Source organism: Hyaena hyaena, unplaced genomic scaffold (assembly GCF_003009895.1).
Source record: "Hyaena hyaena isolate Hyena2069 unplaced genomic scaffold, ASM300989v1 scaffold_30, whole genome shotgun sequence".
Taxonomy (NCBI): domain Eukaryota; kingdom Metazoa; phylum Chordata; class Mammalia; order Carnivora; family Hyaenidae; genus Hyaena; species Hyaena hyaena.
Window position 1 is genome coordinate 4097560 of NW_024080662.1, and position 13778 is coordinate 4111337.

Below are 13778 nucleotides of genomic sequence, written 5' to 3' on the forward strand. Positions count from 1 at the left end.
AATCCTCAACAAACACCTGGGGGATTGCACGGTGCGTGAAGCCCTCTCCCTGCCTCTCCCCTACCCCCAAGCCCATCTGTGCCCCTGACCGACCCTCCTGGTCCCTGTCTGCCTGCAGGTGCTCCTGTCCTTTGGGGACCGCCACCTCTCTCCCCCGAGCGGCCTATCAGGAACATTCCCATCCTTCCCCGCCCTGCCCTTCGGCCCCAGCCCTCACCTGCCTGCTTGTTCTGCTCCTGAAGGATCCCCTGCCCTGGTCCGTGTGCCCGCTGAACGGCAACCGCACGGGCTACGACGAGGAGTGCGAGAAGGCGTCCTCGACGCAGTACTTCTGGTACCGGAAGACCCTCAACATCGCGCCATCCATCCAGGACAGCGGGGGCATGCAGTGGGAGCAGGCGCTCTGCCTCATCCTGGCCTGGCTCGTGGTGTACCTGTGTATCCTGCGGGGCACCGAGTCCACCGGCAAGGTGAGTCGGCATAGGCTCCCGCCTGGGTGTGGAAGCCACGCGGGGAGGAGGGCACAGATGGTGTCACTGGCACGAACCCCCTGCGAGGTGACCGTGAACGTGGCTGGTGGCACTTGAAGTTGCAGTCTTGAACTGAGGGCGTTCCCAGTCCCTACGCAGATGAGCAATTCTGTGCCAGGCAGCCGGCGCCAAGCCACACCACCCACGAGGCACTGAGCTCCTAGACAGGGGGTCTTCCCTTCTTTAAAAGCCTTAAGTGACGGTAGATGTCCCCCAGACACCCTGGCCGCTGGCTCTCAAACTTGACTGCACGTTAGTGTCCCTGGAGAGGACACTAACTTCTAGAACTCTGCTGTCTCAAGTCCTCCCCCGAGAGCCCTGGGGTGCTCAGTGCGGGCAGAGACCTGAGCCTGGGATGTTAAAAGCCCCCCTCCCAGGGGTTCCTAATCCGCAGCAGAGTCTGAGAACCTGTGCTCTCAGCTGCTGTCAGGCCTTGGCTCCTTGGTGTGCCCCCGGGTTTATACTCCTGCAGGGGGCTGAGATGCTCTTGAACTCTAATCTGCCCCAGGTAGGAAGCCTTTCCTGCAGGGTTTCCAGCACTTGCCACCTTTCTCAAGCTGCAGCAGACGCCCTGGACCCCCGGTGACCCCCGCCTCATGCTCAGTCCCTCCTCCTGGCTGGTCGCCTGCGGGTCGGGTGTGTACCTTCCCTCAGTCTCGCAAGAGCCCTTCAGAGTGGATTTCGTTGTCCCACTCACCTGAGCGTGGAGGGGCGAAGGAGCCCACCCGGGGGCACCAGCCAGGGAGGGCAGAGCCCGGTCAGACCCAGCACGGCCACTAAGACTCCCCAGCATCTTGGTCTAGTGAGCCACCTCCCGTTTGCTCTCGCCATACCTTTTGTGACTCAGTCCATCCCAACTTTCCCCTGCAGAAGCCCCTACGAGCCACCTGCCCTCACCCTTTGACCACCTGAGTCGCCTCCTCCGGCCCCACCGTGTTTCTCTTGAGGCAGCAGGACCAGTATGACCCATAGTATCTTAGGTGCCCTGGAACGAGCCCAGTAACGTGCCTGGTTTTTTCTGTTGGTTTCCAAGCCTCAGTGACGGCTGGCATCGTAGCCCCAACGGCGCCCCAGCCCATGGCCAAGCTGATGGACTAGTGCGCCTTCTCCGGAAGAACTTAGAGCTTGTACAGCTACTCACTCTGTCCCATCTTGGAACTTGGCCAATATTTTATGCTCATAAAAACACGGTTTTTGCAGTTTGTCTTTACCAGGTGATTACGAACGTGCTACAAAAGGTCCGAGGGCAGTCTCCGTCAACTCTTTTCTAGATCATTTATACGTATGCTCTATGAGGTCACGCCACGCCATCCAACACTTATTCTGTTTCCTCTGCCCGAGCCACACGCCCTCTCCATGACAGAGTGACCCCACAGCTTTATTTGTGGGGATTAAGTCTGTTAAAAACCGTGTAACTTTTCCTGGCCTCTCCTCTTGGGATCTCCTCTGGTCAGAAATGGCTTCTCCCGGTGGTGTAGGCGGGAGCACACACCAAGCTTCCCTGATGAGGGAGGGGGGAGCCCAGAGGGCACCCCAGGACCCTTGTTTACCTGACGGGAAGGAGGGAAATTCCAGAGACTTGCCCTCCGTGTCCCCTGAGTGTCCACTGGCTATGGACATAGGTCACCCCTCCCCTGTTGCCCTTGATGTCCTCAGCTCTCTGACCGATGTCCTCGTTGGCCTTATCTGTCTCCATCTCGCACCTGTCATTCAGCCAGATTGATGACTCTTCTCCAGTTACAATGACCTCAGTGAAGAATCCATGATAAAAGACACACCCCACCTCTGCCTGCTGTCCCCCGGGTGAGAGGGCACCAACCGCTCCTCTGGTGGCCTTGGGAGTGGACAGGAAGAAGGCACCACGCCTCAGCGGGAGGGCAGGGCTGCTGAGCCCGATCCAAGCCCATGTGGGTGTGGGCCTCCAGCCGCGCTTCCCACAGGAGGACCCACACTTTAAGCGAACCGCTGTCGCAAAATTCTTTTTGCGAAGTATCTCTGGACTGTACGTAAAGAGGCTCTGGCGCCTACGCGGTGGATTCGGAGAGGAAGCGCCAGTTCCTGGGCTGTTGCCAAAGCCACCACGAAAACCAATGGACTTGTGATACAGGTCATGTCAGCAGGAAAAAGACTGGGTGACCAAAAATGCCATTCATGTCTGGTGTTAAACCCCGTGAGAGTGAAGCCATTTGTAAAAAAAAAAAAAAAAAAAAATAGGTCATCGAATTTCTGTCCTGTTCCTTAGAGGGACATGCTCCCTCTGCCAATATCATCACGCTTCCTTCATGAGCCCTCGTGGCCATGTCCCTCTTGGGTCTCCGCTCTGAAGACACACACCCCTGCTCCAAGGCCCTGGGCTTTTGGGATTTATTTTTCGTTTTGAAGATAATATAAATCAGAGGCACCTGGGTGGCTCAGTTGGTTGAGCCTCTGACTTTGACTCGGGTCATGATCTCCTGGTTTGTGAGTTTGAGCCCTGCATCCAGCTCTGTTCAGAGCCTGGAGTCTGCTTCGGATTCTGTGTCTCCCTCCCTCTCTGACCCTCCTCCACTTGTGCCCTGTTTCTCTCTCAAAAATAAAAACATGTAAAAAAAATTTTAAAGACCATATAAATCAGGTAAGTGCTTTGCTTAGGCCACAAGGAAGCTCGGGGAGGGGTCTGGCTGTCAAACAGGCTAGAGCTCACACACGTGCACTGTGGGCGGCCTTTTTGTTGGGGCTCATCCCGCTGGATTGCTCACGCTTTCTTCCTACACTGATTTCTTCACCTAGCAGTTGAAAAAATCGGGGCACCTGGGTGGCTCAGTCAGGTAAGTGTCCAGCTCTGGATTTCAGCCCAGGTCATGATCTCACAGGTCGTGAGATCAAGCTCTGAGTCGAGCTCTATGCTGACAGTGTGGAGCCTGCTTGGCACTCTCTCCCTCTGTCTGCCCCTCCCCTTGCACTCACTCTCTCTCTCTCAAAATAAATAAGTAAACTTAAAAAACATTTAACAGTTTTTTTAGTGTTAATGTTCTAGGTATATTTTTGTGGGCTGCCTCAAATCCTTTCTTGTTTTAATTTTTTATGTTTGAGAGAGAGACAGAGCACAAGTCGGGGAGGGGCAGAGAGAGGGAGACACCAAATCCGAAGCAGACTCCAGGCTGTCAGCACAGAGCCTGACATGGGGCTTGAACTCGTGAACTGCAAGATCATGACCTGAGCCAAGGTCAGACGTTTAACCGACTGAGCCACCCAGGCACCCCAAATCCTTTCTGGAATAAGGTCCTATTGAAGGGAGAGTAGAAGGCAGAGGTCTCCGGTTTCTCCTGAAACATATTTCCCAGAAGTTATGGAGATGGGCAAATGCAAGCCACCGCCCCATTCCACCACCACCGCCCCCCCCCACCAGCCAAAACTCACTGCATTGCTGCGTTTTCAGCTGTGAGCAGCCTGAATCTCCAAGATACTGTGGTGCTTTGTGAGGACTGCGGGTCTGTCCCAGGGACAAAAGGGGCCCCGTTGTTCCCCGTGTCTCCAGGATGCTGACTCTGTCCCTGGCGCCTGCAGGTGGTGTACTTCACGGCGCTGCTGCCTTACTGTGTGCTCATCATCTACCTGGTCAGGGGCCTCACGCTCCACGGAGCCACCAACGGCCTGGCATACATGTTCACGCCCAAGGTACAGGCTGGAGGGAAGGGGACCTGCGATCTTCCAGGATGGGTAGAAAGGGGAGGACCCAAGGAGGTGGGTGGGAGCCCACCAGGCTGTGGGAGTGGTGTGGATGACCTGTGGGCACTGGGTCACTTCCTCCGCCAGGCTGTCCCCAAGCTCTGTTCATTTAGGGACACTGAGTCTTTGGTCCATACATCCTCCTTATTCTCAGTTCCCCCCGCCAAGTGAGTGCTACCCCAGCCCCACATCTGGCCCCCACTCTCACCCCACACCCTTCTGGCCGTCTATGGATACGCTATCCAGCCACCTCTCTCCCTCCTGCACCTCCCCGCACCCCTTCCCGTACAGAGGTGAATCCACATTCCACAGGGTATTCTGTGGTCCCTCCCCAGCCCCCCCCCCCCGCTGACACCCCACAGTCAATGCTCATTGGTCAGCAGATGGTGTGGAGGTGGGGGGGCGCTATTGCCTTTAGCAAACCTGGTGTCTAGAAACAAAATGGCCATGGCAGCGCGCCCCCCCCCACCCCGGAGGTGCCTCCCACATTTCAGATGGCCCCCAGCGTCATCCCAGGCCTAGAGCTCCAGTCCCAGGCCACACCACCTCCCCCCCTCCCCCCCATAGTGCCTGATCATGGACCAGGGGCTGCCCCTCCCTGGGCCTCCAGTCAGAGGGTTGCAGGGGTGGGAGAGCCACTGGGCCGGGTCCAGCGGCCCCAACCCTGCCGGCTTTGCAGCTGGAGCAGCTGGCCAACCCCAAGGCCTGGATCAACGCAGCCACGCAGATCTTCTTCTCCCTCGGCCTGGGCTTTGGCAGCCTGATCGCCTTCGCCAGCTACAACCAGCCCTCCACCAACTGCCAGAAACACGCCATCATCGTGTCCCTCATCAACAGCTCGACCTCCATCTTTGCCAGCATCGTGACTTTCTCCATCTACGGCTTCAAGGCCACCTTCAACTACGAGAGCTGCTTGAACAAGTAAGCCGCCCAGGCCACCCCAGGAGCCCAGGGGTCTTGGGTTGGGGGCATGTCCCCCAAACTCCCAGGGCCACCTGGGAAGAGGTGCATGCCAGGAGGTCACGGGGTGTGGGGCAAAGGGCACTGGCTTTGTGGCTTTCCATCTGGGGCCCAACCCTGGGCACCCCACCTGAGGGCTGAGGGCGGTTTCACATGTCCAGAGCTCTTAGCACAGGAGCGCACTGAACAGACAAACCTTAGTTTCTTCCGCCCCACCTCCCTGACCTTGGAAGTAACCCAGAGCCCTCTGCGTGAGCCACGGCAATTAGAGAATCTGCCCCCGCCTTCTCCAACATACAGTAAACGTCATCCAGACGAGGCTGTCCCGCACGGCAGTCACTCATGCCAAGTGGGCACTTTCACAGGTTTAAATTCGTATTGGCTTACATGAATTAATTACATTTTAATTAAGCAGTTGCAATTTTAGTTACGTTAAACCAGTTAATTACATTTTTCTTTAAATTGGTTTCCATTTACATGTGAATTAATTTAAGTCATCTTCTCACTTATACTCCCCACATTCAAGGGCTCAGCTCCTACGGGGGACAGCATAGATTGGGAACATTCCCATCACCATAAAATTTCTGTCGGACAATGCTGGCCCAGAGGTTAAAATGGCCTAGTTCTGTGGGTTGGTTTCTCATCTCTGGTCCTATTTGAGACTCCGTCAAAGCCATTCAAAATCACCTTGAACTTTAAAAGGTCAACAACCGGGGTGTCTGGGTGACTCAGTTAAGCATCCGACTCTCGGTGACAGCTCATGGTTTGTGGGATTGAGCCCTGCGTCAGGATCTCTGCTGACAGCAACAGAGCCTGCTTGGGACTCACTCTCTCTCTCTGCCCCTCCCCCACTCACTTGCTCTCTCTCAAAATAAACTTTTTAAAAACTAAAAAATTTTTGTAAAAAACCACCAATCAACAGATTCCCCTTTGTTGGAGAGAGTGTGCCCAATCCCAGGGGAGGGAACCCCAGCAGCCAGGCTTCCAAGAGAGGGTTTGGTGACAGTGGCCTTTCTGTTCGGTGAAGGTCAACCTGGTGCTCTGCTCTGCAGGGTGATTCTACTGCTGACCAATTCTTTTGACCTTGAAGATGGCTTTCTGACAGCCAGCAACCTGGAGCAGGTGAAGGGCTACCTAGCGTCCGCCTTCCCCGGCAAATACAGCGAGGTGCTCCCACAAATGAAAAACTGCAGCTTGGAATCCGAGCTGGCCACGGTAAGACCCGGGCAAGATGGTGGCCGCTTCTGTCCTCTGAGGGCTGCCCACAGCGAAGGGCAAGCCAGGGAAGCTTCTCCAGTCCGCCTTAGGGTCAGGCCTGTACGTTACCTCCCGGATGCCGTCCATTCCATTCAGCGGCCACTCCTCGGCAAATGACGAGGATGGTTGGGGGGACCTGCTGGTTCTTACCCAGCGAGAGGCCTTCGTTACTACCTCTCCTCTTCCTGAGCCCACGTGTGGGGCCATATTTCAGGATCTGGGGCCGAGAGTTTCTGTCATCTTCATGCTGGGAGCACATGCAGTCTTTCTTAAGACATGGCTAGCACCGTCTGGTTCCTCAACCAAAGATGTAGATAAATAGCTTAAAGCACAACAGCTTGTCATGAGGCCCCCCAGAGCTACTTCCTATGGCTCATGAGCCTGAAAGGCCAATCCCCTCCGCACTTGTATTTGGTGGCTTGTCCCCTGGCACCCACTTCCCGGAGGACATTGGCCCTGGTTCTGGAATCCAGCTTCCATCACTATTGTTTATCAGGTCATTTCACGGATGAGGCGACACTTTGTCTCTCCCAGCTCCCTGCTCATGCTGGCCTATGGCCTGACCCCTCCCTGGGCAGCCGTCGCCGCAGTCCAAGCCCTCAACCCCGGCCTTCAAGGCCTTGATCTATTCCGATGGGCTCCAGCTCCCACTCGGTGAACTCATTTCAAATTTCCTTTCTCTTTTTGGGGTTTTATGACTGATTTTTAAGCTTGGCTCAGCGTTCAAGAATTATGTGGTTATTCATTCATTCAAACTGGTTTTTTCCATTGTGTTTGTTCTTGAACAAAGAGTCTGGAATGGACACAGCATTATTTCTCCTCTCAAATTTACCTATCTGTATTTAACTTAACAAAATCTAAAGTTCAGCAGTGTCTTGACTTCCTGCCCAAAGAGAACAAGGACTTTAGAACACTTTCATCTCGTCCACCTAATTTTATTTATTTTTTATAAAGTACTTCTTAAATGTTTACTTATTTTGAGAGACCGTGAGTGAGCAGGGGAGGGGCATAGAGAGAGAGGGACAGAAAATCCCAAGCAGGCTCTGCACTGTCCGCACAGAGCCAGGAGATGATCACCTGTGTCGAAATCAAGAAACGCTTAACTGACTGAGCCACCCAGGTGCTCAAAATTTTGAGCACCACAAAAATTTTTATCATCCACAAAGTTTTAAATACCATTTGTGTCCAATTCTGTCTTTTTAAACCCGTAAGTCAGATGGTACTGTTTTATACCACAGTGTTTGTATCTACCCACATGCCATTTTATCTCTTCACCAATTTTTCTTGCGCCTCACCTATCTTCTGGGATTTTCTTCTTCCCTTAAAGTGCATTCTTTTAGGGGCATTTGAGTGGCTCAGTCAGTTAGGCGTCTGACTTTGGCTCAGGTCAGGAGCTGAAGCCAATCAGAGCTTCCTTGGGATTCTCTCTTCCTCTTTCTCTGCCCCTCCCTGCTCACGCGTGCGCGCTCACAGGTGCGCGCTCTCGCTCTCTCTCAAAATACATAAACTTTTTAAAAAATGCATTCCTTTATAGTTTTTTCTTTTAATTTTATCTTAGCATAATTAATATACAGTGTTCTATTAGTTCCAGGTGTACAGTAAGTTTCTTAATGATAAATTTCCTCAGGCTTTGTTTGTATGCAAATGTCTATATTCAGTCTCCTCTTTTTAGAGGCAGTTTCCCCTGTGTAGAAAATCCCAGGTGTACAGCTCTTCTCTCTCAACGCATTGGAGATCTTTGCCTTGTGATTCTGGCTTCCACTGTCCCTCTTAAAATGCCCTGTCCTTCTTCAAAGCACCTGGCTTCCTGGTGCTTTCACTCCAATTTCTCTGTCATCTTCTCTTGGTCTCTGGCCTCTACGATCTAAGCGTGGGTGTATTTTTATTTATCCAACGCGGGCTTGGGTGACGTTGGGCTTCCTGGATCCACGGACCCGTGTGTCTTACCAGTTCTAGAACATTTATACCTATGTCCTTGTAAGCCTCTTCTTGATTTCTGCCTCTCTTCTCCGTTCCGAATTCCAGCGAGACCTTCTTGTCATCCCGCCCTGCATGTCCGCGCTCTTTGATGTTTTCTCACCTTATCTTTTTTTCTTCATTATGGATTCCTCCCTGGGATAGACTTCCCGGTCCACTAATTCTCTCTTCAGGTGCAAGCGGTACTTAGCTGTCAGTGGAGTCTTTTCATTCAATGCGTTTTCAGATACTATTTATTGTGAAATTTGCTTTTCATTCCAGAGGTTGCTTGTTATATATTTATCTTGGTCATTTTATCTTTTGTTTCCTTAAAAATGTCATATGTAGGGACACCTGGGTGGCTCAGTCAGTTGAGCGTCTGACTCTTGATTTCAGCTCAGGTCACAACCTCAGTTTGTGGGATGGAGCCCTATACTGAGCTCTGGGCTGACAGTGTGGAGCCTGTTTGGGATTCTCTCTCACTCTTTCTCTCCTCTTTCCCTGATCTCCCACTCTCTCAAAAAAAAAAAAAAAATTCATACATAGCTGTTCCACTGGTGGCCTTGGACAGGAGAGTGAAGGCAGTCTGCCCTCAAGGGGAGGAATGTTTTGTCACTGTTGGGAATTTGTTGGCTCATAATAATGATAAGCTAAGTTCAGTAGGTGTCGTTCCTGTTTGTAAACCTCTACGAGGGATCACCCCCTCTTGTCTGCACCCAGAGCTGGAGAGTCCCACTGGGCTCACTGGTTTGCCATTGAGCTGACCTGTGTTCTCAATCTGCTGACCCAGCGCCTGCCATTCTTGGGGAAGGGCGTTCTAAACCTTAGTCCTGCTGACTCTTTACTTAGGGTGGCTCGTCTTACAAATCCGTTTGCAAGCTCGCGGCTTGATCATCTCTGGTGGTCCTGCAAGTCTAAAGTGGGGGAGCTGTCCCCCAGAGAGGGTTTGCTTCTGCTGCTGGGAACCAGGGGCACCCCCAGCTCATGACCTCTTTCGACCCCTTCTGGGGGGCTGTCTGTAGGCAGGGAGTTCTAGGCTCCATCTGCGCGGTGCGGTACCCCCACAATAGTGCTGCCACTGCTGGGATCTGGCCACTGAGCAACTGGCCTCTAGGCTGCCTGCTGGCCAGGCCAGCTCCCCACCTTACAGGCTCCTCTTGCTCTGGGTCCCCCTCCCACCCCAGCTCCCAGCCACCACAGCCTCGGGGCACCTGGTCAGTCATGATACCGGGAGCAGAAGTTATCCAAACATCGTCTTTATTGTAATTCATCCTGAATGGATGTGCAGGAACTTGGCTCCAAGATGACTGAAACATCTCACACTTTGCAAATACAGACTCCCGACAGCTCACGTTTCTCTCCAGCCCAGCTAAGCCTGGGGGGCTGGTCTGCAGATCGAAAACCCAACCTCAGAATGTGGCTTCTCATAGCCAGCCCCCCGCCCCCCTCCCCCCAGGAGGCGTACGTCCGCTGGGCTAACTGGTGTCTTCTCACGTGGGCAGGCAGTCCAGGGCACTGGCCTGTCCTTCATTGTCTACACGGAGGCCATTAAAAACATGGCGGCCTCCCAGCTGTGGTCGGTGCTCTACTTCTTCATGTTGCTGATGCTGGGCATCGGGAGCATGCTGGGGAACACAGCAGCCATCCTCACGCCCCTGACTGACAGCAAGCTCATCTCCAGCCACCTGCCCAAGGAGGCCATCTCCGGTGAGTGGGCCAATCCTTGGAGGACGTGGAGGTCGGGGCGTGGGGCGCAAGCAGATGGACGAGCTGCCACGGGGACCACGTGCTTGTCGAGGTGGCTCCCCCCTCCTCTCGGGCAGCGGGGACCCAGTACGGGTGGGTCTGGCCCACGCATCTGGCTCTTAGTCATGGGGACGTGCAGTGGCCGCCTCAGCGCTGGGCAGGGCCAGACTCACCAACCTGGTGCTCAGAACTCTCCAGGCCCAGGGAGAACCTGCCTGTGTCTTCATTTTCACTGCAGTGCTAGCAGTTAGAATATGTATATTTCTTAAACACAAACTTAATGACTTTTACGTGTTTCCACTCAAGTAACCACCACCTAGGCCAAGACACAGAGCATTTCCAGCACCCCTGAGAGCCCCTTCCGACCTCTTCCCACCATCATGTCCCCAACAGCCTCCCCCAGGGGCCTCCCCTCTCTGCTCCCATTTTAGGTCTTTCCTGTTCTTGAACTTCATATAAATGAAGTCACCCTGGCCTGTGCACTGTCTCCTGTCTTCACCAAACTCTGTGCGGTCCACCCCGCTGCTGTGAGTGGTCTGTCCCTTTCCCACCTGTGTGAAAGACCGTCCTCTGGGCCCCCCACAGCTTGTCTTCCCGTTCTGCTGCCTGGGGGCATTTGGATTGTCAGAGAAGGAACCTGGTTTTCTAATCAGCCCTCTCCCTGCTTCGCTCCACCACCCATGTGCTGCATCCTGCCCTGTCCGTCCCGCGCCCCCCCCCCCCCCCCCCCCCCCCCCCCCCCCCCCCCCCCCCCCCCCCCCCCCCCCCCCCCCCCCCCCGGCCGATGGTGGCATCTCGCCACATCCGGGACATCCTGTCTCCCAGCCCGAATCCAAGCCAGCTCCCATCCCATCCCCTGACCACCAGGCAGAGCTGCCCACCCTTTGTCAGAAGCTTCTAGCACATAGCATCTCCCCTTGCACCTGGTCTCTGGAGCAGCAGCCTGTGTGCCGGGGGCTCCTGGCCAGCACGCGGCCCCTTCTCATGTGTCCCCTCAAGCTGGCACTAGGCTGGGTGACTGGTGGCACATGGTATGGAAGGGCAGGAGGGAGGTGGGAGCTTGAGCGTTAAATACTTCGTGGAGGGCCTGAGGGAGCCAGCCGGAGGAGACTGGGACCAGAACCCCGAGTCCTGGAGGCAGAAGGGCCAGGGTCTGAGCCCGGACTCCACCACGTACGTGCTGTGGGATGTTGGGAAAGTTACTCCCTATCTCTGAGCCCTTGGCTTCCCCATCTGTAAAAGGGACTCCTGAGGCCTATAGATCTGATGCCTGACAGGTGCCTGGGGCGTACGTAGTGGGAGCTGGGCAAGCATCCTGTCTTCCCCTCCTCTCCCTCCTCCCGCCACACGGGAGTCCTCTCTAGGATGTCCTGACTGGGATGGCCCTCAGCGCAAACCCACTGCCCCGACTCCCCTCCTGTGAGTTCAGAGGCTGAGTTGTTGGGATAAACAGCATCACCAAACCCACAGGCTGGGTGGGAACCCCCCCACCCCGAGCCAGCAGTACCCACAACTTTCCCTTTTCCACTGAGCTTCACCCCCACGCCCCCACAGGACAGCCCCCTGAATTAATATCAGTGACTTCTGACACATACATTCCCCGGGACACCTTTGCTGTCCACCCCCCACCCCCATGCCCAAACACATACCCATGGCGAACACATGCAGAAAGGCCAGTCCCGGGCAGAGTAACAGTGGCGCCCGTGGCTCTGTGGCCACGCAGGGAACCGGATGAACGGGGGGCATGGCAGGCAGGTGAGCGTGCGCTCCTGTGCCCCAGGTCTGGTGTGCCTCGTCAACTGCGCCATCGGCCTGGTGTTCACCACGGAGGCTGGCAACTACTGGTTCGACATCTTCAACGACTACGCCGCCACACTGCCCCTGCTGCTCATCGTCCTGGTGGAGATCATCGCCGTGTGTTACGTGTTCGGGCTCAGGAGGTGAGGAGGCCCTGCCCCCGACGCTTTTACACGGGAGGGGTCCACACTGCAATTTGGGAGGCGCCGCTCAGATGCGAGCCAACTAGAAGGGTGAGGCAAGTTGTGCCCCCGTCCAGTCTTGTCCCATCCTCCACATTGGCTTGGAGGGGGCTGGGGGTACCGAGCACCAGCCATGACATTCTAGAAACCAGACTCCTCGAGCCACATTTCCCACTGTGTCCCCAGAAGCACTGGGGTCCCGTGCCACGCTGAGGGACTTCCATGATCTAATGCTTTCAAGACATAACGAGTTAAACAGTAAAAATCTCTTTCCTCTAGGACTTCCTGTAGCCTAGAAGACAACTGTGAATCTCAAAGAGGGGGTATACGTTGTAGCATTGCCAAAACTGTTTTGGTCAGGAAGCCTTTTTTTTTTTTTTTTTAAGCCTCCCTCCCATTTGCCCCCTACTGGGGACATTTGAGTTAGAGTGACCCACTCTCCCTGTTTTCCCAGGGTCAGGGGCTTTCCTGGGATGTGGGACCGTTTGGGGCTGACACTGGGGAAGTCCTGGGGAGATTGGGACAAGCTGGTCACCTAGGAAATGCCAGTCTAGAGGGAGAAACAGATTGGTCACCTGAGAGGGTAGGTGTTTCCCAGGAAGGGAGGAGGTTAAGGAAAGAGGAACAGAGCCCAGACCCCACTGGGGGTGCTGGAGAGAAGGCACAGGTCCATGCAAACGGGTGGTGCTAAGTGGTGAGGCTGGAGGGAGGGAGAAACAAAAGGTGTCTCCTGGAGTTTGTCAGTGGCAGGATCCGGGGATGACCAGCGGAGGGAGACAGCGCCATCTAGTGAGCAGTTGGCACCAGTGCCGTGTCACCTTTTTTCCTTCAGCCTGCTAGCTCTCCCCGTATTTCCCTATCCAGGATGGGGGGGGGGGGGGGTGGAGTGTAAAGGGACAAAAGAACCCTGACTCTTTATGCCACGTGTGATCTTGAAAACCCTAAGTATTCCCATTATGCACCTAAGCATTCCCTTCGTGGCCTGGAGCCCGTGGGGGTAGATGGCGGTATGCGGGGGTGCGTGGGAACGGAGGACAGGTCACAGGCCCCAGTATGGCAGGTGGCTGCAGTTGCAGCTGGTGACAGTCTCACAACCTCCGCAGCCCCGCCCCTCTTCATGGCTACTTCTCCACCGTGGGTGCAGCTTCAAGGCCCTGGACGGGAGACAGACCAAGGCAGGCATGGGTATGCCACTAGCTGGGTGCCCTCAGGCAGGTGACCTCACAGCCCGGGCCTTGGTGCCTGCTGCTGTTAAATGGGGGTGATGGCTGGGTCAGCATTTCCCAAAGTGCTGAAGATACTTTCCATACTTCCTTAAGTCTGCATTAGAAAACATGATTAGCTTATCCTACCCAGCAGAGAATCGATGCTGTTGTGCTATTGCTAAATTTAGGGAAGGGACTGTTTACAGGGGGAGAAAGACAGACATGATGTGCAGACATGATCGGAATCCCAGCGGTGGGCTGCGGGCAGCCACCTTTGGGGGGCACTGCCCTGGCCTCTCTCTACGCCCACTCCGCGGGTCTCGGCCAAAGTGCTGCCTTCCCAGGTTGGGCTCTCCCTCTGTCCCAGAAAACCCGCTGCAGCTCCCAGGTACAAAAGAGATTCCTCTCTTAGGGCATTTTTGTGGGCAGTCGAGTCC

General features: G+C 54.9%; 1 protein-coding gene across 3 annotated transcripts in view; it reads left to right on the plus strand.

The window, feature by feature from the left end:
- SLC6A20 (solute carrier family 6 member 20) overlaps positions 1–13778 on the plus strand; it is a 35119-nt gene that overhangs the window by 18073 nt on the left and 3268 nt on the right. Inside the window, exons 4-9 of one of the 3 annotated variants that reach the window (XM_039228282.1) lie at positions 243–470; positions 4077–4212; positions 4892–5159; positions 6251–6413; positions 9914–10118; positions 11938–12097. In XM_039228282.1, the coding sequence (XP_039084213.1) occupies positions 243–470; positions 4077–4212; positions 4892–5159; positions 6251–6413; positions 9914–10118; positions 11938–12097 (1160 nt within the window). The remainder of the gene's footprint in view (positions 1–242; positions 471–4076; positions 4213–4891; positions 5160–6250; positions 6414–9913; positions 10119–11937; positions 12098–13778) is intronic. The other 2 variants (XM_039228283.1, XM_039228284.1) reach the window with 2 other exon arrangements.